This window comes from Delphinus delphis, chromosome 1 (assembly GCF_949987515.2).
Source record: "Delphinus delphis chromosome 1, mDelDel1.2, whole genome shotgun sequence".
Classification (NCBI taxonomy): Eukaryota; Metazoa; Chordata; class Mammalia; order Artiodactyla; family Delphinidae; genus Delphinus; species Delphinus delphis.
Window position 1 is genome coordinate 90,205,001 of NC_082683.1, and position 27,146 is coordinate 90,232,146.

A 27,146-nucleotide genomic window follows, 5' to 3' on the forward strand; every position below is an offset into this window, starting at 1 on the left:
GCACAGGCTCCGGACACGCAGGCTCAGCGGCCATGGCTCACGGGCCCAGCCGCTCCATGGCATATGGGATCTTCCCGGACCGGGGCACGAACCCGTGTCCCCTGCATCAGCAGGTGGACTCTCAACCACTGTGCCACCAGGGAAGCCCTGAACCTGATTTTCGAGCAAAGTTTCTTCTTTTATTCAAATGTCTGAATAAATTGGATTAATAAATACCAAATGGTGAGAGATATAGCTAAATAATGATTTTTGTGGAGTGTTAATTCCTACAGGTGGGAACTTGAATATGCAGCTATTTTCTTCCAGTGCAATGAGATTACCTCTCAATCTGATAGTGCTGAAACATGATAAATTACAGTGAAGCCCAAAGTTGTATAACAAATACTAAGAGGTTTAAAATGCTAAACTAACAAAATTGGCCCCTTGTGCAAAGCATTGAATTAAAAACATGTGTAGAGAGAAAATAAAATTAAAATAAATGAATTGAATAAAATATGTTTGTGGAATTTTACTGTGACATTTTCCTTAAGATCTTATGAAAGTACATTTCATATATAAAATATTATTTATCAAAGTCTTAAACATTAACAGACACACAGTATCATTATTTCCCATGTGCATTTACATGAAATAAGAATAAAAACAAACAAGTTCAAATTACTATATATATAACATTAATAGATGAGCAGGATTTTATGAAAAAATAAATATTTTACTGGATGAAGCAAGGCAAGAAGTTAGGAATATAGTTTATGACCTTGTTATTATAGGTTGAACTAAACAGTTGTCTGATTCATGATCAACACTGCATAGGTAAGCAGTCTTCAGATGGAAAACATTCAAACAAGCCTTAAGAAGCATACTTATAATGATGTCCCCTTGGATAGAGTAAGTTATCACAGCTTGTTTTATGCTACTGATTTCAAGGTTAATTAAATTCTCTAATTATTATCAGAAAACTTTTGTAGTCTATGTTAATACTACATTAGAATGTAAGTTCATTCATTTTAGAGTCATTTAAAAATAAATCCAGACAGAAAATTTCTTTGTATTTTCAGTGCGGTGATAAGCAACTTCAATAAAAGGGAAAATTCTAATGAAAGGTGAAAGATGAAGCACTGCGGGGTAAAGTCCTGATGCCTCAGAATAGTTTGTGGGACCGTTTACACAGAATATAGTGAGGTTGAGAAAAGAGGAAGGTCCTAGAGTATCCTTAACTATTGGCAAGTGAACACTTTAAGTAGAAGGGTCATAGGCCTTGTAAGCCCTTATTTCCCCAATCCTATCTTTTCCCTCCGTTGCCTAAACACAATGACATTATTAATCAGTTTACAAGCCACAACTGAGAGTATGAAACTGTAGAAGAACTACGATATCAGATGACTCATAATGACATGAGGAAATTATTTTTTATTTGTCTAGTCACAATTCTTATACAATCCTTATGTATTTTCCTTCTGGGATAGGATGGTAAGGGGCAGAGATGACAATTTTCTTACATAGCATGGAATTTCCATATTTATAGAATAATGGCATGCTCACTATAAAAATTGGAGAATAGTCATATTTACAAAAAAATGGAAATCATTTGATTTATATCACCTAGAGATAATTATTATTTATATTTTCCTTCAGTGTATATAATCGGAAAGCATTTGTCATAGATATTTCTAGTTTTGTCTTAATTTAACTTCAGGTTCATTATAAGACGTTTACAATATCACTAAATATTCTACGAAGGTATAATTTTAATGTTGCCTAATATCCTATCTAAATGTAAGTATAATGATTGCAAATATTTTTTGACATTATGCATATAGCCCAGTGGCTCTTAAAGCAATTAATATTAATATTATCTGGGGATATTTTAAAACATAGTGGTGCTTGAGTTAACCCCAGATTAAAATTAAAACCTTTTCAAGTTTGGCCTGAACATCAGTATTTTTTAAAACATTTATCCTGTAAAAATATATGTTAATGTGGTAAGAGTGGAAAAAGGACATTTTGGTTTGAGGGCCAAAGATGATTCAAGTTGTTCAAAAATAATAAGCAAACCATCTTTGATTGGTTCTTTCAGCCTTCATTAATCACGCTCAAATTCTGCACTTTTAATATAGAAGAGCATTAAGAGTGGTTGATTCTACATGGCCAATGGAAGCAGAAGGGACTAGAAAATAAGGAAGAGTGAAAGAGGATAAATGTGCCCGTCTCACGATTATACTTCTAAGTAGTAATATGGATATGAAACTGAAATTCAAAAAATTGAAATTCAATAAAACCCTCTAGATTTACATCACAGGTGATTAAAAACACCCTAAAATCACAGTGAAGCATCATCTACAAGAGGACCTGTGAATTTAAAGTTGCTCCCTAACCTTCTCTCCTGCTTGACCAGCAGGACCGGGGTCTCCGGTCGGACCTGCTCGACCTTTGGGGCCTTCAGGGCCATCTTCTCCTCTTGGACCTACTTGACCAACTTCCCCCTGAAACACAGAGTAACAACGTTCTTGTAATTTAAAATATCTTGGAGACTGAATGGCAGAAATTATAGTCTATCAAAAACTTATATTCTTCAACTCTTGGTTTGTTTACTCACATATTACATATGACAAAGAGGCTTGAAAGTATTTGATTTCATCAATCTTTCAATTAATAAACTACTCAATGCAGTCTGAAAGTTGAAAAACTACAGAAGCCCTACATTAAATTAATTTTAATACATTGTGCTGCAGAAAGAGAGAGAGAAAAAAAAATAAGAATCAAAATTAGACACCGTAGGTTGGCTGAATATGCTACACCAAAATATGCCACTGTGGCATAAGGATTATTTTGAACTGAAGGCAATTGAAAAAAGCGGATACAAAAAAAGTTCTCTACCCACCCCATACTTGCTTAAAAGAAAGGCACAAATTTGCAAAGGTGTCTTTCCTCCCCTCTCTACTAGAAAGGACAAAAATTAATCAATAGTGATAACTAGACCCTTACCAGTCCAGAGTCAGAAGCAGGTACCAGTGGAATCTACCTATGCAACAAACTTTACAACTAGCCTTTATATACCATCAGTTTCCCATATATCTGCCTTCCCACAATTTACAGTACTAGAAACTCGAAGTCCTTTCCCTGCTCAAAATTTATTGTTCCTTTGCTAAAATGCTATACAAGCCCCAGTTGTAACCACTCTATTTAGTTACTCGTCACTGAGTGTTCCCATGTATAATCATGATACATATGCTAGCAAACTTCTGTTTACTTTTCTCTTGTTCATCTGTCTTGTGTCAGTCTAATTTTACAGGGCACCAGCCTGAGAACCTATCAGGGTAATAGGGAAAATAATTGCTCCTCCCAGATGATAGCAACTTTAGAAATCACCGTTTGGAACACAAGAAAAATGTCTCTGTTTTAAACTTGGCTTTCGCATTTAAGGTATTAGGAACTGGAATGTGTAAGTTATTGCCCCTATCCCGGACACAGGCTTTCTGTGCATTTTAGGAAAATCAATATTCTATAGTATCCTTTTTTGCTTAAATTTATTAGATACTATTATACTAGTTATAAAATAAATCTTCCCAATAAAATTTAATTTACTTTAGGTGACACAATTTTGTTTTCAAAGTACTCATTAACAGAAAAACAGTGTACTATTTCTACATTCAAAAATTCAAGACAACTATATAGTGAACATTCATAAAAGTTGCAGATAGAGTTTCCAGGCAGCATAGCTCACTATATGTGAACAAAATTTAAAACAAATCTATTGAATTAATTATGTAAAACAATTTGATCATCATTTTAGAAAATATCTGTAAACAATAATACCATATATATAATATACTATATATTATGTATATATATTATATATATATATAAAACTATGGATGTTCTGGGACATATAGAGATTTAACATAACATCTACAAAACAACTGATACTATATTATCTCTACAAAAATTAAACACCTAATCTTCATATAAAAATGGAAGTGAAAAATATCACGGGTAGCACATTTTTATTTATCCTGTGTTTGCAATATTTAATTATAAGAAGAAACACACAAATGTATGTATTAGTACAAATTTCTTTCTACTTACTCTGTCACCTTTAAGACCCATGTCCCCTTTGAATCCTGGAAAACCATCTTCACCCTAAAAAGTATAAGTAATAAAACAAGTGTTTAATCAATTGTTTCTAGGAATCTAAAATATGACTACGCAAATTATGAGTACTGGTAATTAGGAAAAATTGTTCTGAGAAATAAGTACCTTAGTTGTGAAACCTCCTCTTCCCTATTTTAACCCTTTATCCCCAGTATCCTCCCATTTTCCCATAATTAATGCCTCTAAGTTAACAGAAAAGTTTTCACAAATGTGTCCATTGAATCTTCTCTATCTTATAGGGGGGAATAACCATTTTCTTATAACAAAATGTATCCTATGTTATTTGAACAAAGAAAAAGTAAAAATTTAATTAATTATATTAACTTTGGATTACAAGAACTCTGGACAACCAAATAAAATGTCTTTAATTTACTGATATATAACTAAGAATTTTATATCATTCATTTTGTCTCCTGTGCTTTAGGTAAATGTCTTCTGACTCAACTTGTTCTCTAATTACAATCTCTCTTCTGGTGAAGAATAAGCAAATTAATATTATCCTTAACGTGTAAATAGAGATTGCTTATCATCACGTCATATGCACAAACAAATGATGCTGAAAACTGGGTATCCTTTAGCAAAGAGAGGAGAAATTTTGACTATGAAAATATTTCCTGTCATTTTTACTATATGCAGACTTTTAAGAAATAAGCTTCATCAATAACCTTCCTGTCTCTTAATTTCAAGAAAAAATTTAAATTCCTAAGGAATAATCATTCATGTATTCAATAGCATTAATTGAGCAATAACTCTGTTCAGAGTATTGTGGAGTAATTTGAAGTTTTTGTTTTACCAATAATTTGTATTAATTTTGGTACAGGTGGAATAGAATGGGTGTTTAGAGAAGAAAGACATGAGGATGATGATAATGATGATGATGTGCTGTGCTGGTGCTGGTTCTGGTGAGGTAAGAAGTGAATCTGGAGATTTGAGGGGGCAGTTGGTACCTTAATTAGCAGTTGGAGAATAAGCATTCATGTATTCAATAGCACTAATTGACTTGCAGAGTTTGAGAAAAAGGCATGTCAGGCCAAGTCTGAGAACAGAGCTGAGAAGATTAGTTCCTACACTTCCACATCCTGCTACCAAATGAGCTCTACAAAACATAAAACTGATCACGTCAGTTTTGCTTTAAAATACTTCAATGGTTCCAAAGTGCTAATGATGAATATAAGCTGCCATCCCCCCTCTCCTTCCTACCATGATCTAGGCTTTGTTCACCTCTATAGTCTTATCTTTGGTCTTAAATCTCCTCTCTACTTCCATCCAACACACTGATTTTAGAAAAACTGAATTACCTGTATTTCCATTTGTAATTCTTGCATTGGTTAACTACTTACACATACACACACATCTGCAAATCCTTTTCCTTCTCTGTCTACCTGGTGATACTTTCCTCTTCTTTTAGGATTTAGTTCATGATTCTGCTATGAAGTTTTCCATGACCTCAATATTTCCCCCTTAAAATTAACCTCTTTGTCCTGTGTGCCCCACTGAACATTTAGCATTATAAGATAACATCCTGCACTTAATAGATCATAGGTCTCTTTCTTTCTATTAAATGGTCAAAACCAAGAATCATGCCTAATTAACCTCTGAATCTCCAGTGCCTAGTACATTTTGACCCTCAAAAATCATGATATTTAATAAACATTTATTGAATGTACATTTGGAACCATCCTTGCCTCAGTGCTAGTTTGGTAAGGTATGCTAAGGTCCAGAAAATATCAGGTTATGATGGATATATGAGACTTAGACTTGGAAAAGGAATCCAATCTGATATCCTATCTAAACATAAGAATTCTGACAGGTCTAAAAGTTTTGACACAAGCATAATGTTTTCAACTTTCTGGCCACAAAGTAGCCTTGTGGAATTAGGATTCTCTCTGCACTGAATGCAATTGTGCAATAGCAGAGGAGTAAAAGCTGAAAATGACCACTTAACTTCCTATTGACTGGTATCTTCAATACTTTCTCCCTAGAGAGAAAGGCAATTACACAGTTGCCAAGTTTAGTTTAAAAAAATACTGCACTCTATGTCTAAAATCAGTAACAGTTTTTAGGATATTTTGTCCGGGAGAGATTTGTTTTTTAAGAGAGCATATAGTGGACTAGATGATATTTCTGTCAAAACTTTGTTTTCAATACATTTGCAATTTAAAAATACATTAGATGACTCAAGTTATTAAGAATATCCTTACAATAAGTGACATTTTTAAAACAAATAACACTTTCAAGCTACTAAGATTTCCAGTCCTTAAATTATCAAGTCTGAATTAACATTTTTAAAAAGTAGACAGATTTTTAGAAAACATGTAAAAAAGGAATTCACCTGTGCCACTTGGTTAACTGGATTATGTTGCTTAAGTTCTAAGGAACAAATCTGAGTCTAAACAATGGAGAATTTTATTCTAGTTAGGGTACTAACTTGGTATCTCACCTTTGGTTAATTAATTAATATTGTTATTCATAAAAGAAAATAATTTCAACTTCCTTCTTCATCTCTTATGAGATAAATGGTCAATTATAATATATACTCAGAAAAACAAAATAACCAATAATCTCAAATTGTTTTCCTACATATAAGCAATATATATTTATTTTTTTCCTGAGTAGGTTTTTCCTCATATATCTCATCATCTATAATTTTATTTTCCTTTGTCATTTGCTACTACCCCCCTTTCCTAAAAGTTCACAACTTTCCCACACCAATTAAATGCTTTTCCTTTAAACACTGTCCTCCCTAAAAATCCTTCGTGGGCACTAATTCCAGAGAAACAATTTGAATTGATATTTAAATGTATTACCAATAAAAATTGAGATTCCAAATTCCAAACTGAGACAATATATTTTTTTGCATAGGCAACTTGCAAGTAATTACAAGTTCAACACTGTCCAAACTACCATTGTGCTAGCTCAGTAAGACACTATACCCTGAAGTTCATCTGTGATGACCAAGATGAATTGGGATTCAAATCAAAGTAGCTTTGATTTAAGTGCATGACATTTTTTCACACAGTAGAATTGTCAATATAGTTGCATACTTTGACAGTGCCTCAGTATGTAACCTATTTATTCTTTTCAGAAAAATAAAATATAATGTATATAATAAGTCCATCCCTTCTTGTTATCTATTCCTTACTGATATCAAATCTATTCAAGGTGTTTTTGATAATATTATGACTGTGGGAATAAACAGTTATCCTTGAAATCAAAATGTGTATTGCATATATTTCTCACCAAATCTACCAACATTTTATACTTAACTTTGTTTTATAAAATGAAATATAGTAAGAATTAATGCAATAGTGATTCTGAGTAATGTTATTCCATTTCAACACAATCATTGAAGGATTTGGGAGCTATACATTTAATGTTAAACATTTACATGAAAAAAATCTCAATTTTGTTTTCTTCATCAAATTAAACTATCAGCACTCTTTAAAAGAATGCACATTCTTTCAGCCACCTTTACTTGGCTTTAATCTTAATTTCCTTCTTATTAAAGCTTTTGCTGTGCATGCAGTATCACATATGTAGTCTTCCTGTTCCCCCAGTTGATTCATGTTACTTCTAACTTTCATATTTTGCACTTCATTTCAATTTATAAAATTTGGGGATTTTAGTAGAGAAAAAAATGGAATAAACATTCCTCTGTTATACATATAACTGGATCTAATCCAAGCATAACAAACTAATCATAAGGCCAACTTATAATTTAGAAAAGTTAAACACATGTAAGAAAAAAAGGGATGCAGGATTGATTCTGTTTATGACATAGCTTTTTTTTTTTTTAAATAATGTAGTCATCACCTGAGGATATAAGACTTCTAAAGTTTCCAGGATATAGAGTACAAAATTAGACTTGCATTGTTTGGTACATAAGTAATCACTCAATATATTTGAGAAATGGAATATCTGTTCAATAAACTTAAATTTTTTATACAATAGGTATATAGCAATTAAAATCACCTAAATAAATTATGTTTTACCTTTTCACCTTTAGAGCCCTTGAGACCTCTGACACCATCTGCTCCCTATGGAATAAATTAGAAGGATTAAATAACTATAATATTTTACATTGAAATTAAATAATGTAGGAAAAAATAATATTTACCTTTACTCCTCGGGGACCAGGGTAGCCAATGGGACCCTGTGGACCAGGAGGACCCTGAAAAAGACCCATTGCAATTTAAATACATAATGCACTGAAAGTGCCCCTCACTCACAACATACTATAATTTTACCAAATAATCTATAAGAACATGGTATTTTTCTACTTCTGGTTAAGATTTCTTTGGTACTTTATCATTTGTGTCTAAAGTCAGATATCATGAACAAATCATGTGATGAGCCTTAGCTACTCCAAACTTATATATTCATGCAAAAAGTAAGATAAATATTATGAATATGTGAAATAATATAAGTAATTATATAATTAATAACTGCTTTTCTAAGCCTGAAGAAATCTGATGTCTTCAATGTCTACAATAAACAATTATAGGCTAGCCAAAAGGATAAATAATTTCTAACCAAAAACTAGCATTAAATTTATTACATTCCAAATCAAAACTACAATGAGGTATCACCTCACACCAGTCAGAATGGCTATAATAAAAAAAATCTACAAACAATAAATGCTGGAGAGGGTGTGGAGAAAAGGGAACCCTCTTGCACTGTTGGTGGGAATGTAAATTGATACAGCCACTATGGAGAACAGTATGGAGGTTCCTTAAAAAACTAAAAATAGAACTACCATATGACCCAGCAATCCCACTACTGGGCATACACTCTGAGAAAATGAGAAAACCATAATTCAAAAAGAGTCATGTACCACAACGTTCATTGCAGCTCTATTTACAATAGCCAGGACATGGAAGCAACCTAAGTGTCCAACGACAGATGAATGGATAAAGAAGATGTGGCACGTATATACAATGGAATATTACTCAGCCATAAAAAGAAAATAAATTGAGTTATTTGTAGTGCGGTGGATGGACCTAGAGTCTGTCATACAGAGTGAAGTAAGTCAGAAAGAGAAAAATAAATACCATATGCTAACACATATATATGGAATCTAAAAAAAAAAAAAAAAAAAAAAAAGGTTCTGAAGAACCTAGGGGTAGGACAGGAATAAAGATGCAGACATAGAGAATGGACTTGAGGACATGGGGAGAGGGAAGGGTAAGCTGGGACAAAGTGAGAGAGTGGCATGGACATATATACACTACCAAATGTAAAATAGATAGCTAGTGGGAAGCAGCTGCATAGCACAGGGAGTTCAGCTCGGTGATTTGTGACCACCTAGAGGGCTGGAATAGGGAGGTTGGGAAGGAGGGAGATGCAAGAGGGAAGAGATATGGGGCTATATGTATGTATATGTATAACTGATTCACTTTGTTATACAGCAGAAAGTAACACACAATTGTAAAGCAATTATACTCCAATAAAGGATGTTAAAAAAATTTATTGCATTCACATCATCAAGAATATGATCAAAATTATATATTTTCCATGGCTGGCTTCATTTCACTAGTCTACCTAAAGGAAATAATGTATGATATACAATAGTATATATTATACAATAGTAATGTTGACTATTTTAATAAGAATCCAAAATTAGCTACTCTAAATAAAAATGATCTTACCCTGCTACTGTAATCCAAAATAGTATTAACATTGAAAGCTTTTATTTTGTTATTTTATTTAGATATTTTGATAATCATTGCTCTTACAATTTAGTCTCCTCTTATGTAAAGGTTATCAGAAAGTAATAAGTACAGATAAAATTCAAGTGACATAAACACTTTAATGATATTCAGTAGTTCTTGTCCAATTTCATTATTATTACTTATGGTCATTTACTCCACATATACTACATAGGCAGAATGTGGATTTATTTCTTATCATGAGAATATTTTTAGAAAAACAGAGAATGCTAGTCTAATTGATCAAATTGCCAATGCAAAATTAAAAGTTATCTAAGACACATCTTTTTTATACCCTAAATAAAAAGCAACTATAGAAACATGATTTATATCTAAATGCTAGCAAAAATTCTTTTGAGAGTAAAGACATATTACAGGTAGTGAATAACTATTTTCTGGCACTTAGTTTCCAATATTCATATCCCTAAATGATCATCGAAGAATATGATGTATATATATATATATACACACACACACACACACAGACACGCATATATATATATCGTAGAAATGATCAAAGTAAGGCATTTTCTCTAGGGGATAAGGTGACAATATTTAAATGGATACTTTGTAACATACCAGAGAACCCTTTTCTCCAGACTGGCCTTCTTTTCCAGGATGACCCTACATTTATTAAAAATATAGACTGGTGAGATGCAATATTAATGGTAATTTATATTATGAAATTGTTCCCTTTTTTCCCATCTGTTGAGGTTTTACTCTTTATGTTTCAAAATATATTGCACATTTTGCATCAGTGTATATGGCTTTAAATAACACTGGAAACTGTGGCATTTGGAAAGAAACATAGTAAGTTTATATTGCATGGGTATAAGTTTCATCAACTACATAATACACTTGAGCGAGAGCTTGGGAAAAGCACATAACACATATTATTCATCAACAATTCAACCCCAGTCTCATTTAGAGTCTTACATAAAGGTGTTTCAATCTAACTTCTATTTTGCATATTGATCAAATAATCATACACATCTTTAAAAAGCAACTAAAATACGTGGATATATATTTTAAAATATTGCAACATCATAAACACTAATGGTGTTTGTAATCAAGTTATCGAGAGTCACTAAATATTGCATAAAAACATACAGCTCCACAACAAATATACTCAATGAAAACAACTAGTTGCAGAATGAAAATTTTTGTACCCTAGCTCTGAGTAAGTAGTTTGAAGAGAAAAAAATAACAACTGTGGAGATTACATAATTACATTATTTATTACTATGTGATAAGATATAATAAACACTGCTATATTTCTAGAAAAGTAGGGAATCCCTGAAGGCAGAGGAATTTTCATGTAAGATGTCTGAGGAAACTTACAAAAGGTGAGGAATTTCACCTGGACTCTCAAGAAACATGTTCTTTGAAAAGGAAGAGAGAATGGAAAAGTGTTTTCTATGAAAAGAAAAGGACATAACAAAAGGTATAGCAATAGAAAATGTAAAGCACGCTAAGAGAAAAGTGAGTGGTAGGAAAATATGAGATTCTGGCCTAGGGTGGTCCAAAGCCCACTGGGAGCTCCTTAAAGAGTTTGCAATATGGAAGTGGCATGATGAAATAGCATTTTAGAGAGATCAATGTTTAATTATTGGCTCTACTGCTTTTATTACTGAATTCTTACAATCACTTCTAAAGCACATGTAAAATCTATTTTTGCAAATAACATATAGAAATTTTAATGACCAGGTAATTATTACTTACAGGAGGCCCATCAGCACCAGGGAGTCCTCCGAGCCCTGGTTTTCCTTGTGGTCCCTAATCAAATAGAGAAAAAGAATATTTTTCACTTAAAAATTGAAAATAATGAAAAGTCTGGCTTTGTACATAGTGATATACAGCCAATAAAATTCTTAACTTGAGTCACTGGCTTTCAAGCAACAAACATCTGAATACTTTTTAACATATTATGTAGAAGAAATGGTATATAAAGATAGATGAAAACCAAATTTAACATCTGTCAGAGACATGCAAGTTTTCATACTGCTTAATAGTCCTAAATGTGTCTTTTTAAATTAACAAGTTAGTTTTTGCATACCACAATAAACTGGAACTTATAGAATAAAAAGGAAAACAATATAGGTCAATATACAATCAATATACATTGATTTATATCATTGAAAAAGCAAACATTGGCTATTTCCAGCAATGATGTTAGTAAGTGCCAATTCACAGGGAACTATATTCAATACCTTGTGATAAAACATAATGGAAAAGAATATGAAAAAGAATGAACTAAATCACTTTGCTGTACAGTAGAAATTAATACAACATTGTAAATCAACTGTACTTCAGTAACTATTTATTCAACAGATTAATCTGTGTTTAATCACAGGGGATTTCAAATCTCATTTAATTTGATCATTGGTAAGGTTGGAACATGCTAAGAATGACTATTACAAGAAGTAGACCCTTCAATGGGAGAAAAATTGGCTTTCTGCTTAGAATAATTAATTTTATCAAGTCTTCAGAGCCTAAGCCATTATTGCTTACTGGTCAAGTCATTAGCCAGAATTTAGAAACAATTAAAAGGGCAAGGATATATCAGCAATCCTAGATGCTGGATGTAGGAGGATTTTTCCATTCTTAGAAAGTATTTAGAAAAAGCATTGTATTCATATACATGAATAGTACAGAATTTAACTAGAAAGCCTCACTTAAATCACTTAACAAGAAAGTCTCACTTAAATCACTATGGAACAACACACAAAAATAAAGGTAACCTTTAAATTGAAAATCTGGACTTTATAACTGAATTTAATTGCATCTCATTTACAGGATTTAAAAGATTCAATTCCCTTCACCACTCTGCAAAGTCATATACAGTTAAGTAATCTAACATTATGAAACAATTGTTATAAAACCTGTTTTTTTTAATGGCAGTATTTTGCCTTTCACTCAAATCATTTTTTCTCTCTCAGTAAATAGTCTTATTTCTTCAAAACAAAATGTAGATTACAAAGGCAAAACTATTCCAGTAATTATTATTATCAGCAGATATATTTCTAAGACCATGACCTTGTGTACAATACTACATGGATTTTATGTTGTTGCTATATATTTAAGGGTAGATGAGAAACACTAAAACTCTTGTACTATAGGATGATTTTTTTAATCAAGTTAAAATCAATCCATCTTTTTTAAAATAGAAGCTCCATGACAGTACAATATTTTGTCTGCTTTCTTAACTGCTTGGTGTCTCCCTACAGGAATGGGGACAAAGTTAAATGAATGAATGCCATATTTTAGATTTTGATAAAATAGTTATAATTTATTGTGTCTCTATGCACTGTTAAGCAATATATATATATATAATATATTTATATGTATAGTATCCATTTTAAGTCTCAAGCAATTCCATGAAATATCAGCATCAAAGAGCTTGAGTAATTAACTAATGTTAATACATCACAGAATTGCAATATAAATGAATCCAGATCTGTAGCCATATCGTCAAAGTCCTTGCCTTTAACTAATATATATTTCGTGTCTTGCTTTTTCTTCTTTAGCTCCTATAGTTATACAATACCATTTGTTTTCTGTAAAGCCATTAACATATGTGATGTAAATTCTGAAGCCATAAATTAAATCACAGGACTTAACAGTATATTTAAGTTATCAACGTGTCAGAAAAGCAATATAGTTGTCATCCATTTTAGTTAATTAGCTTGAACTTTATAAAATCTTTTATCACAAATATAATAACAGCATAGGCTATGATAACTTAGGACAAAAATATAAAAGTTATTGGGAATTAAAAATATATGACATTACTTAAATTATATTTAATTGTGAGATTATAGCATGATCCAACTGAAAACATTATTCACCAAGTTTTGAAAGACAAGGCTCTTGAGCCAGAATAAACAGAAAACAGTATATCATAAAGAAAATAAAAGTAATGTAGGTCCAAAATAAACTATATACCATAAATGCAATACAAATAAAATGCATTTTCTTCATGTTCTTGAGTTTCTTTCTCCTTTTGAAGGAAAGAGGCTGTCTTTGGACTCAAGAGCTGGATATGTTCAAAGCAGAGAAAGAAGCGGCTTGTGCTTAAAGACAGCTCTCTTCCTACCACAAGAAGTGCAGTGAATCAGATTCTATATTTTACCTGTGACTCAACAAAGGGAATTCAGATATAACAGCTTTCCTTAAAAGCAAATTCTTCCTAGAAATCCAGTTCAGAGATGATAAAATTATTGTAGAAAATTCAATAGGCATATGCCTCAAGTGCAATTTATGGTTATGATGAGCTAATCCAAAATATGTTAAGAATATATGTCCAGATTAAGATCTCTGATCTAAAGCAAAGATTTTAAATCACCTTTGGTACCTAACATCTTAAATAAATAAATCATTTTCCAATAGCACTCTAATACTGTAAACATATGGAAAATATGCACAGAGAAAAAGTACTTTAAAGATCATTTAAGTTTGATATGCTAATTCTTAACGTTAATAATAAGTAACTTGGTAAGAATGTTACCAAAGGACTTGAATATATATTTTACCAAAGAATATATAGAAAAGGTCAATAAGCACATAAAAATATGTTCAGCATCACTAGTGATTAGTGAAATGCCAGTTAAAACCACAATAAGATACTATTTCACACCAACAAAAATGACCATAATCAAAAAGAGAAGCAATATTAGTATTGTTGAGAATCTAGAGAAACTAGAATCCTGATAAAATGCTGATAGGAAGGAAATATGGTACAACCACTTTGAAAAACAATTGGAAACTTCTTAAAATGTTAAATATAAATTTACCATATAACCCAGCAATTCCACTTCTAAGTATCTACCAAAAATAAATGAAAACATGTCTACACAAATACCTTTTTACAAATATTCATAGCAGCACTATTCCTAATAGCTGAAAAGTGTACATAACTCATATGTCCCTCAACTGCTGAATAAGTAAACAAAATGTGGTATATTCAATCAATGGAATACTACTTGGCAACAAAAAGGAGCAAAGTGCTGACACATGCTGCAATATGGATAAACCTCAAAAACATTATGCCAAATGAAGCCAGACACAAATGTCACATATTATATTCATTCATATGATTAAATTAAAATATTAATTTCGTTCCTATATCTTGTTCACATGAGATGTTCAGATAAGATAAATCTATAAAGATAGAAAGTAGATCAATGGTTGTCTAGCTTTGTGGGTGAAATGGGGAGTGCAAATTGACACAAGGTTTCTTTCTGGGGTGGTATAAGTATTCTAAAAATGTGATTGTGGCACAACTATAAATTCACTAAAAATCATTGACTTGTACACTTAAAATGAGTAAACTTTTAGGGTATGAAATTAACCCCAATAAAGTTTTTAATTTAAAAAATATTACATATTCATAGAAATCAACAAAAATAAGAAAAAAATATATTAGAAAGAATTGGGTAACACTGTGCTGTAACTATAGGGGACAGGAAATATTACTTAGGGAATCTGTCAGAGGAGATAAGGACAAAAGACATCTCTTTAATTAAAAACTTATTCTTGTTTTGATCCAGACATTGAGTTATTAAAAAGAACATCATTTGCCATTTATACATGAGAAACGGTGGCAATAATAACGTCACAATTTTCCCTTAATTAGACCTTGCTAAAAGCCTTTTGTCACAAGCAAACCTAATTACATTTTTTAAATAACGAGAAATAAAAGGAGAACCAAAATAAAGAGAAAACACTCACTCATATCAGTACGTTTCTGAAATTAATATAGCTGAGAATGTCACATTTGGAAGTTATCCAAATGGAAACTCTGTGAAATTTTATCATTTACAGCTCAGAGACATATGAATGATTGCTGCTCACCCTGTGCTTTCATAATTTAACTCCAGATTAATTCTTTATATGCTGGGACATTTAAATATCTTATTAAAAACAGAAGGCAGGCCTTATACCTCCCTAAAGTTGACAACACAAGCTTGTTTACCAGACATTACTAGAACAACAGAATAACTTACTTTTTCACCGGGAGGACCAATTGGACCTTGTGGACCAGGAAGACCCTATTTTAAAAGAATTCATTTCATATGTCAAGAATCACATCACAAGAATACACTTTTAAAATAGTAAATGATTAGCCCTCTATTTTACATGAAATGATTTATGAGAATCTATATATATATTCCCCCACATTCCCCAGAAAGTTTTGCAACACTATGAGGGGTTTTACATAAGCTACTCTTCTGGCAATGGATATGTAATGTGATCCTATTCAGAACCCTCCTGCAGGTGTCCTGGCATTCCATGAACACCGAATGACTCATTTTTCTCTTGGAAGAAAGAGGCCTCTGCAAATTTGCTCAAATTTTTTTTAAAAAGGAAAAACAAAAAAAAAGAATCGTCTTCCTACATTCACAATAAAAACCCTTAGCCCTACATAGAAAATTCTGAGGCTGTCAATTTTCTTGTATAAAGATACCATCTTATCCCATTATCTCAAAAAAGCTGTGACGGTTTAGACTTACTTGAGGTCCTGGATTCCCTTGCTGACCTGGAGGTCCAGGTTCCCCTTGGGGACCCTGCCATAGGAAAATATAAAGAGTCTTTAATAAAACTATTTCACATAATAGGTTTTTTCTTCTCAGTTGAAAAATAGTCCCCAAATCATGTTTCCCTATAGAGAATCCGGAAAATCTTGCAAAATATTAATGCTGGCAGAAGCACTTGGCAACACATTGTAAGAAATCTTAATTTTAGATTTAGCAACAAAAGTGGTTTGTTAGTACTTAGATTACAGAAACGAGTTATCTTATGGATATTTTCTACATACCATGTTCCCTTTTGGTCCTGTGGGGCCATCCACACCTGCGATACCCTTCAATGACGAAAAAAATATGCTTGAGTGTTAACAAGTTCAGATGCTACAGTGGAAAATTTAGAAGACTAACCTAATAATATGACACCCAGTAGCCTAGTTTGACTAAAAAATCATTTTAGAACTTAATGGAAATGAGGGAAAAAGCAAGGTCTATACTCTCCTTTCCATGCCCATGGAGACAACCTAACAGCATTTTCCACTGCGAGTTCGGAATTTGACACGAAACAATAAAATAGGTAAACTAAAAGGAAGAAAAAAGAAAGAAGCCAGTGGAGTAGGGTATGCTCAGTTAAACTGATAGGCAGCACCATTAGGTCTTAGAATATAACAGAGCAGTAAACCCTTGGCTGTCTACTGAAAGCTTTCACAGCCTCCTGGCTTTAAAAAGTCTGGTAACAAGCTTTCCCTAGGAAATCTTGAATGTTTTCAACAATACATACAGGCTGTCCTGTAGGTCCTGGAGTTCCCCTTGGTCCTAGCAAACCTCGTGGACCCTAGGAGGAAAAGAAAAACACATTCTCATAAGAAATGCCTTCAAAACATGCCTCTTCCTTTAAATAAATATTAATGTAATGTTTAGATTAAAATATTTGTTCATCTTCTTTTAATGGTATTTAAAATGCCATTTTTATATGACACAAATATCTAGTGTTTATATTGATCCAAAAGCCAAGATGGACAAGAAAGTCTTTAATACAGAAGCTGTATCTTTTATTTTTATAAATTTACATATAAATCACTTGGGAAATTTTAAAAATAGGAAATATTTTAATGCTTTAAATAAGTCACTTTTGTGTCATATTCCAATTTGAATAGCAACACTGAATCTTATTAAATCTTATTATTCAATAAGTTAGACTACACAAATAGAAGAGTCCTGATTCTCATTTATTTTACAGTTAAGTAAATTCCATCATGAAAGAATATTCTACTGAGAAAAAGAAACAAACAGCTGGATAACTATGTTAGCAAGATTATAGAAACCATTTGCTTGATTTTTAAAATTATTATGACTTAATTAATTTCTTCTATTCTTCTTCCCCCTCCTCCATTTGTTCCTCCTTCTTTTCCTTCTTTAGAAAAGTGAATACAATGAGTTACTGTCACATTCACTTGAGCTACTATGCCTTTTAGTTGACAGGCTCTATAATGTGGAAAACTAGGACTAAAACTAGGAGGCCTGCTTCTAGTCTGGTTCTTTGATTAACTAGCTTTGGGTAAACCTTTCCAATTCAGTTTCCTCATTTGTAAAAATCAGTGGAAAAAAGGATATAATCTAGTAAATTTTATAGTTCTATCTGGTATATACTAAGTACCTAATTTTTGTGTTTCTTCTGATAATAAGATTGATTTATCCTAAACACATAACTAGATTCTAGAGCTATTGATGATATAAAAACTGAAACAAAACAAAAAACAGCAACAAAAACTAGGTAAGGTTTTTGCCTGACAAGATGTTATATCCCACAATTTTTTCTCTTGATTTTCTAAGACTTTCTTTAACAAAAGAAGAGCTCTCAGTATCATTTTTAAATGTTTTTTTCACATAACAATTACCCGCTTAGCTTAGGCAAGATGGCAATAGTCATCTGAGTTTATTATTGACTTTATATATGTAACACCAATCACTATTCCTTCAAAACGGGGTATTATTTAAAAAGAAAAAAAAGAAAGTTGCTTACAGCTTCACCTGGAAGACCCCTTGGTCCTATTTCTCCATCTTCTCCCTGTCATGGACAAAATGAGTGGGAGAGTGATGCAATCAGACAATGTAACATTTCAGCATGATTTTGTTCTATGTTTTAATTTTAAATATTTCTTAAAAGAAATGAAGTTTAATATACCCGCATTCCATCTTCGCCAGGAGGACCAGGAGGACCTTGGGGACCTCGTTCACCCTATTAAATAAATCCAAGTATAAGTAGAACACAAAATAAACTAGAATGTTTGTCTATCCTACAGCTATCCTACCAAATATAACGGAACATTTGCAGAAAAAACTTATGCTCTATTTTCCCTCCTCAAAAAGTTTCAAAGATAAATCATAATTTTACTTTAACTGGCGTTATATATTAGTATGCTAGGAAAAAATGTTCCCCCAATTTTGAAAACAAAAAGGTTTAAATGAAATTCCCAAATAATTTTCAGACATTTAATTATTACAAACTAATAGAAAAGTATTTTGCTGAAGACTGTCTTAAACATGGATACACTTTGCTGATTTTTATTTAATTTACATTTTTTCTGCTTCTAAAATAATTCTTATTAAATCAGCACAGTTCTAGAAGACTAAAGAAATTTTTGGAGTTTTTAAAAAACAAAATTATATATTTTTCTCAGCATGTGATAGGCACTTGCTAGACATTCATAGTGCTCTCTTTTCTTTATCTTTCTATTTTTTTATATTCTCCAATTTCCTAATGGTTGTCCCATCTTCCTTCTTAACTTTTGGAGAAGAAAAATGTGAAGATCCAATTCTGATCTTTTTTCGAAAGACCACATCTTTGCTTAATTTCCCACTAAAAATATTGACTGGATTGCCGTTCAACATTGTATTTTGTTTAGCCTTAGTGAATTATAAGCTCTTGCACTGGACTGCAAACTAATATTATCACAAAGAAGTAGCTTGTGGTGTCTCAATCTACTGGAGCCATCTAATTAGTATAATAAAATACAGTGCCCAGTATATTGTTATATTAATGACAAACTGCCTATAGATGTCCTCTTTTGAGTATATTTCCACAGACAAAATGTAATAAGGAAATTGAGGCAATTATCAAAAAATTAGAGGCAAAATTAAATCTCCACACTTGTTCTATAAATGTATTTTCCATATACGTGTACATAAAGATTCCACATCAACTTATATTTGTGTAAACTGAATATTTTAATGTCTAAAAGAAATTAAAGAACTTATATGAGTATCACACATATAATTCTACTTATCTTTCTTCAAGTACCTAGTAGATGTACTAATTTATATGAGTTCACAAATACTTAAATTAATTTTCTTCTTATATCTTAGTGTATCAATATTTCATAGTATTCCTGTATTATCCCAATATAAAAAGTATAAAATGTACAGAATGGTATATCTTACCCTGTGACCCTTGTCACCTGGCAGACCTGGAAGTCCATCAAATCCTCGATCCCCCTGTAAAATCACCATCATCATCATCATCATCATCATCACCGTCATCATTATCATTACATTTCCAGCCTATTTCTGTACTGTAATTTGAGTGTGAAATGTTCTTTCATATCAAGAAACTCTATTTTAAAACATAAAAATTTCAGGGGTAAACTGAGATACGAGATCTGAAAATACAAATGTATGAGATGAGCTCCCGACCTTGGCCCCGGGTTCTCCTGGCATTCCTCTTCCTCCATCAGCACCCGGACGACCCTGATAATACCAAGAACATGACTAAGCAAAAGGGATTCCAAATAGACAGAATAAAAGAAAACAAAATAACTGATGATTTCAGATGACCTCAAAATGTACAATGAAAACTAACCATACCCTTTTTCCAGATTTTCCTATTGGACCAGGAGGACCTTGGACACCACGAGGGCCCTATACAAAACATCATAATTAATTAACTTTATAGAATTCCTGATCAGTAAACTTAATCAAATCAAGAGAAAGGGCTTTAGAAATTTATATCTTCTTAGCTTTACCTTAATCATTTTAACACAAGAAAATTATTTCTTATGTAAAATTCTACATAAAGCAAAAAGACAAGAGAATCGAATTTTCCAAATGGTTTCTTGCCAAAAAGGAGTCATGCTATTTTATTAAGTTTATATAGACATGCAATTACATTTAAACAAAAGGCATATAAACTGATATTTTAAGTTTGAAAAAATCCTCAATTACTAAATATATTCTCAAAACCTTGCAGTTTTACATTTCACTTGACTGAAAACACTTCCATTTTATTCCTCTTCTCTTTGCCTTCACCTTTCTCTTCATTTTTTGGAGATCCTATTCTGGATATTTATTCTTTTATTGCAAGTATCACATTGAATTATAATTGTCTTTTTTTCATAGTTCAATCTCCCATTAAATTGTTAACTACTGTGATTTTGGACTAAATATGTTTCTCCATTATACTCCTATAATTTAGCACAGTGCTGGTACATATTTCTTTCAATCATCTACAAAATCCTGGAGGATCACTTGGCAAACCTTAATTCAAATTATTGACTGGCACCATGCCATGTCAGATTAAAGTTTAAAGATTCTCAATATCTTTCTTGAAGCAGTATAGTACAGTGTTATATCAATATACAATGTCTTATTTGTGAATTAATATATGTTTTTTTAAAAATAAAATTACACAGCTAATAATAGATCCAATATAGATCCAGTAAAAATAGTATATAGGCCTTTGTATTTAATTAACTATACCCTTTTTAAGTTTAAACAATATGCATATAATGAGTGAGGTAGAAAACGCAACGCATATTTGAAATTACAAATAATTCTTATGATTACTGTGAAATGTTGATTATAGAAATATGAAATTAAGGTTGCCTAATAATTAGAGGTTAAAAGAATATAGCTTTTAAAAAACTATTGCAGCAAGAAAACTCTATCCTATACCCCAGCTGGAAGGCAAGGAGCAATAATAACAGGACAAATCTTGTTAGTTTTCAATGAAAATGATCCTTCATTTGATATTGCATCTCATTGGAGTTAAGGAAAACTGCAAACACCATGAAATCTACTGCAGCATGTTTTCAGATTCATCCATTTTGTAAAGAGGTGAGTCTGACCCAAAAGTTCATAAACTTTGCAAAAGACATATCAATATTTTTATGCAATTCTCAGTTAAGGTACAAATGTTTTCCATTTCTTTATGGCAACATTTAACAAGCAAGAAAAAGAAGGTTGCCACATTCTGTGCCACCCAAATATCTTTCTAAATTTTGGGGGGATTTTTTTCTCATTTCAAAATAAACTGTGGTGCATCCAAACAGGGGAATATTATACAGCAACAAAAAGGAATAAACTATTGATGCACTCATCAACTGCAACAAACCCCAAAGGCATTATGCTGAGTGAAAGAAGCCAGTCTCAAAGGTTACATAATGTATGATTTCATTTATGTAGTATTCTTGGAAACACGAAACTGTAGTGATGAAGAACAGATCAGTGCTTGTCAGGTATTAGGGGTATGAGGAAGTTGTGACTGTAAAGTGGCAGCAAGAAATTGCTTGGGGTTATGACTGTGGTGGTGGGGACGAAGAATACATATAGGTGTTCACATTCAAGTTTACATTATAATATTGTTAAAATAAAACTAATTTAAAAATAAGAAAAAAATTAGTTGGATGGCCACTTGAGAGCTCCTGTAGCCCAATCTGAGTTTATATGTATTGAGTATATCAGAAAGCATTTTCATTAAAAATGAATTTTAAAAATACATCACATTTTGCTTTTACAGTTTTCTAGAATAAGTATAATTCATAATGTGCTTATAGTGATTGTCTCTATCTACTTATTATCATTCAAGGAAAAATAATACTTTTAATTTGGCACCATGTAAATATAATGTAAGATCTTTTTAAGAATTTCAGGTCAGACGTTTTCAATTTCTCTTAATTTCCTCAGCTCTACAAAGGGCTTAAAATTAGCTTCTTTTAGGTATATTAAATATTTTTTCTGAGACAATTTACTAGATTTTATTCTCCATAGGAAACATGTTAGGCTTGTGGCAGGACCACTATAAATACAATTGTAATAGTGCTTCTCTGTTCTGTACAATCTCAAGCCAATCTAATGTTCTGAAGACCTATTACTATCAAGACTTTCCCATTCTAGCTTATTATCTTCTTTTAATATTGTTTAAATTAATAAAGTTATTGGCAGTCAACTGATCGTTAGAGATGTTTCAATTGAAGAAGGTGATGTGAGCTTAAAGGTAATGTAAGTAATTATTTTACTCATAAAACAGATAGTAGACACTTCAATTACCCTAATAGATAAAATAAACTCAAAAATAAAATAAGTGAAATAGGTTAATTTTTACCTGAGGACCTGGATCACCCCTCTCACCTTTGGCCCCAGAGGAACCAGGCCCCCCCTGTAGAGAAAAGGTGAAGACATAATCATTTAATTTTGTAATTCCCTAACCAGTTTTTTTCCTACCATTTTCACTTGAAATAATTAAACATTGTTCAAAATACATTTCTTCAAATAGTATGATTTTATTAGTTAATACAACAAAATTTTCAAGTCCTCTGATTGAAATACATCTCTTCTCAGATTTTGACTGTACTCCAGTGTGTGAACTATATTTAAAAGTCTATATTTTACTGATAACTACACAGAAGCAAATTTCATGAAATCACATTGAAATGTTCTTTAATATGTATGCCACCAGAGCACTTACGATGATACACAGGCGTTATTTATCATTACTCCGTGGTGGAGTACTAGAGGAAATACATTTTTACAGAATCGGGTACACATTGAATTCATTTATGAAACTTGGCAAATATTAATGCTGTTATACTCAGAAGCTTCTCAGACACTGAATTCTATAGCAATAAAATGTCAAGAACAGATGCTATTGTTGTTATTATAATTGTCCTGAAATAATGTCAAAGCATTTTTTCCTAGATTGGTCTATTTTTCCTTAGGAGAATAAGTCCTTATGACAAATGCCTCTTCCAAATATTTACATAATTCACAAAGTGCAACAAAAGCCTGGCAGAGTAACTGGAAAAAAGTATAAAACCACTTTATAAAAGTGCTGTGAGTTTTAAAAAATAAATACTAGGCCATTCATCTTCCTAAAAAGCTTTAGAACACTAAAATTGAACATAGTGGTAATAGTTACTTCATTCTGAAGAAGTATACATTGTGTGTTTAAGAAGTTTCTGATTTATTTAAATCAATAGAGATTCAATTAAATACTACATTGAATCAAATTGCAAAAAGGTTAAAATTATGCTAAGCCTGAAAATGCTAGGTATCTAGAGCCTCCTGGTGGCTCCAAAGTAAAATAACTATTAATATGACTGCCAAAAAATATGACAAGTCAAGTAACATGAATATTCCAATCCTGAAAATTACAAGAATGATGACTTACAAGTGTCTAATTAAGAATTCTTGCAACTAAATTTCTTCAAGAGAGAAACTGGGGTTCTACATTAAATCAGATTATTAAGCATAGAATTGAATGCAATTAAAGGACAGTCTATTTTTAATTACTTTACTGCATTATATCTTCTGTATATAAGCACAACCTACTCAACGGATTATAATTACTTTGCCCAAACACTTATTCTAAAAATCACCATGTAATAATTGACAGTAACAGAATAGGGTAAAGAACATTTTCTATGTTTCCTGAATATTTTAAAATATAGATCTCTTTTAGTCTATAAAATCAATTGGAAACAAATAATTGAAAAAAGGAATATTTCACTGAAAGAATGAACATATTTATGTATTAAAATATTGTTTCTTTTTTAAATCTTAATATATAAAATACGTTAGACTCTAGAATTAAGATTTTTTAAAGTCTGTTATAATTTTATGTTTTGGAGCAAAGAATAAGAGAAGAGAAAATGGTAAAAACAAACAATGTGATTTTTTTCTCTCAATATCAACCTTTAATATTTTAGGGAGCTAAAACTTTCTATAACAAAGACTTAAGTAGTAAAATCAATTAATCTTGGATATTACATTGAGAATGGTAATGTAATAACATGGCTGTCAATGTTTTCTCTTTGCCAACATGCTGTGAATGTCTGACCCTTAAGGACTGGTGAAAACAGGAACAGCTTAACGTAACAAGCTTTCACTGGTTCTGCTCATCACTGTTCTTACCCTCTACAGATCCATTAGACTTGTGTTTGTCAGGATGATAAGCAGGAAAATTCCTTTTGATAATAGGATAATAAAAAATCTCAAGAACTTACAGATGCTAGGCTGATATTTTTAATTTACGCAAAAGGCAGTGTTTCCCAAACACGCTTGACCATAAGAATCAGCCTGCTGCACTCGTTGAAAATATAGTTTGCCAGTTCCGACCCTGAATATGCATCATTAGAGCCTCAAGTTCAAGGTCCCAGGAACTTTCACTTTTGATAAAATATATGGGTAATTCTTCTGCCCCCAAATTTGTAAAACACTAGCATACTGCTGATTTTCCTCAGTCATGTAAATGTGTTATTATTAACAAGCAATTACATATTAACTCTATTTCTTCCTTTATTAAATGACATGGAATCTTTCATCTTCCCTACTACTATATTTTGAAAGGCAGAAGAGTAAAACTACATGATAAATACATAATAATGCATTTAGAAGTGTGTATAATTTAAATTCTGTGGAACGTATTGCCAGAACACATGTTCCACATGAGCTCATATGATTGAGTATAAAGCCCTCCAAAATATATGAAATGTTATAAAATTTCAAGACTGAAGAGAACCATAAATTTATGGAAAAGTAGATAACAAACTCTTAAATAAACTACATGAAGAAAACTATTTTTCCTCCTAATAAGATCAGTAAAACTATTTAATTGATTCAAATTTGAATAAAATCATTTTGCTGTGTCTACTAAGTAAACCAAAGATAAACTTTGAATGTTCAGAGTAATAATTTCTATAAATACCATTATTTCAATAAAACATTGTGAGCATATAAGATCATATTGAAAGTATACTACAGCTTTTTATATCAAAAAATACTTAAAATAGAAAGTATTCCATTCATTTTAAAATCAATGAGAACTCAGGTTGGAATTATACAATGTTCTTTTCCTTTAAGAAAAAAGTATGATTTAAAAAGAATCTTTGTTTTGTGTTTGTGTGAATTGCTACACTGCTTAGCATTTGGTAAGTTTCAAAATATTTTAAAAAATATATAGAATATTAGCTTGTCAGTAAGCTTGTAAGGAAAATAAAACACTTATTTGCCAAGAGTCTCTAAAAGACAAAATAATTTCTCTAATATCTGAAGCAGTTAATGGAATACTAGAGGCAACTTAAAGTTTAAGCCAAGTCTCCTGCTTTCTCCTAAGATTATGGAAAAATTTTCATTGGCCTCAAATATTTTTTTCTTTTTTAATAAATTCTGTTTAACATAAAATTAAATCTCAAGAACTTACTGTACACTTGAACTTCAACAACTCAAACTATTATGCAAATAAATTATAGTTTGAAAAGTTAATAATTGGATACGTGATTCAATTATATTTTTCACTGTATTTGTTTGATTTGAGAATTTTCCATTGTAACCTTTTCATTAAAATTTACTGAGGACTGAATTCAGAGAGATTTCTTAAATGGAAACCAAATCCAAGTATAAGTCGGTATAATTACCCTACTTTCACCAGCCAGAGATATGAAAACTGCCTGGCCAAAGTTGCACAAGGAACTACTAATACAGGAATTTAACCATATATTATCTTTTTGGGTAACCTACCACAGGACCCGGTCTTCCAGTTAGACCCATTGGGCCAGGTGGACCTCTCAGAGCAATCTAGAAAATAAAATATAGCAAATTCAGGAATGCCTCCCTGGATGAGCATATTAAACCACAATATTCATTTGCACAAGTTACCCTTAAGTAGCAGCTCATCAACAGAGGTATAATAGCTACATAGTAGAAAGAGTGCCTGATTACTGAAGAATCAAGTTTTTAGAATGACAAATTGACCTAATAAGTATTAGACATTTTTTAAGCTGTTGTGACTTATATACAATCTTGTACCATATATATTATGATTTATTCAATGACAAAAGTTAAAATAGATTTTAACATCTAATAAGAAATTTAATATCTGATGATTTTTCTACTCAAAAGTGCATTGAGAATATTGCATAGGCTTCTCTTAAATATGTAGGTGTAATTCTCATTGACAATACTTTTAGATGTGAACAATTTGAAGTGCTTTAAGTGAAAGTTTTCTAGCACTATTTTAGGATAAAAACTATGACAATTCAAGCCAGACAGTAAAAAGCAAAATTGATCAGAAAGTGCTTAGATAATACAGTTATTTTAACAAATCTCAAATTTAATGCTTTATAGAAAAATGCATTTATTTTGTAGAATCATAGGCATGATAGACTGATTACATGCACTATTGACACTGAATATTAGAAATGTGAAATTAGCACTTGGAAAGCTAGAACAAGTAGAGTAAAAGGATAAATATTTGACAGATGTTAAATTAGTATGGTGTGCTATTTTTTAATATTAGTGATTCCAAAAGATGAATATTTAGATTGCCAAAACAGATATAAAAAATAATATTGTAATAGAAATAATGTAAAATCAAATTAGAAAAGTGCATGAGATGGAAACAGTAATATCTCCAAAATTTCACTACTGACTCACCATGAGATTTTTGACAATACACTTCTTAATCCTTGAGATTAAATATCTGAAAAAT

At 31.5% G+C, this 27,146-nt stretch overlaps 1 protein-coding gene across 3 annotated transcripts in view; it reads right to left on the minus strand.

Moving 5' to 3' along the window:
* Positions 1-27,146, minus strand: part of COL11A1 (collagen type XI alpha 1 chain) — a 200,861-nt gene that overhangs the window by 87,627 nt on the left and 86,088 nt on the right. For all 3 annotated transcript variants that reach the window (XM_060006424.1, XM_060006420.1, XM_060006422.1), the window contains 17 exons: positions 26,177-26,233; positions 22,764-22,817; positions 20,249-20,302; positions 20,078-20,131; positions 19,826-19,879; positions 18,570-18,623; positions 18,408-18,452; positions 17,166-17,219; positions 16,678-16,722; positions 16,373-16,426; positions 15,866-15,910; positions 11,583-11,636; positions 10,440-10,484; positions 8,270-8,323; positions 8,145-8,189; positions 4,087-4,140; positions 2,376-2,483 (listed from right to left, as the gene is read on the minus strand). In XM_060006424.1, coding sequence (XP_059862407.1) covers positions 2,376-2,483; positions 4,087-4,140; positions 8,145-8,189; positions 8,270-8,323; positions 10,440-10,484; positions 11,583-11,636; positions 15,866-15,910; positions 16,373-16,426; positions 16,678-16,722; positions 17,166-17,219; positions 18,408-18,452; positions 18,570-18,623; positions 19,826-19,879; positions 20,078-20,131; positions 20,249-20,302; positions 22,764-22,817; positions 26,177-26,233 — 930 coding nt within the window. The remainder of the gene's footprint in view (positions 1-2,375; positions 2,484-4,086; positions 4,141-8,144; positions 8,190-8,269; positions 8,324-10,439; positions 10,485-11,582; positions 11,637-15,865; positions 15,911-16,372; positions 16,427-16,677; positions 16,723-17,165; positions 17,220-18,407; positions 18,453-18,569; positions 18,624-19,825; positions 19,880-20,077; positions 20,132-20,248; positions 20,303-22,763; positions 22,818-26,176; positions 26,234-27,146) is intronic.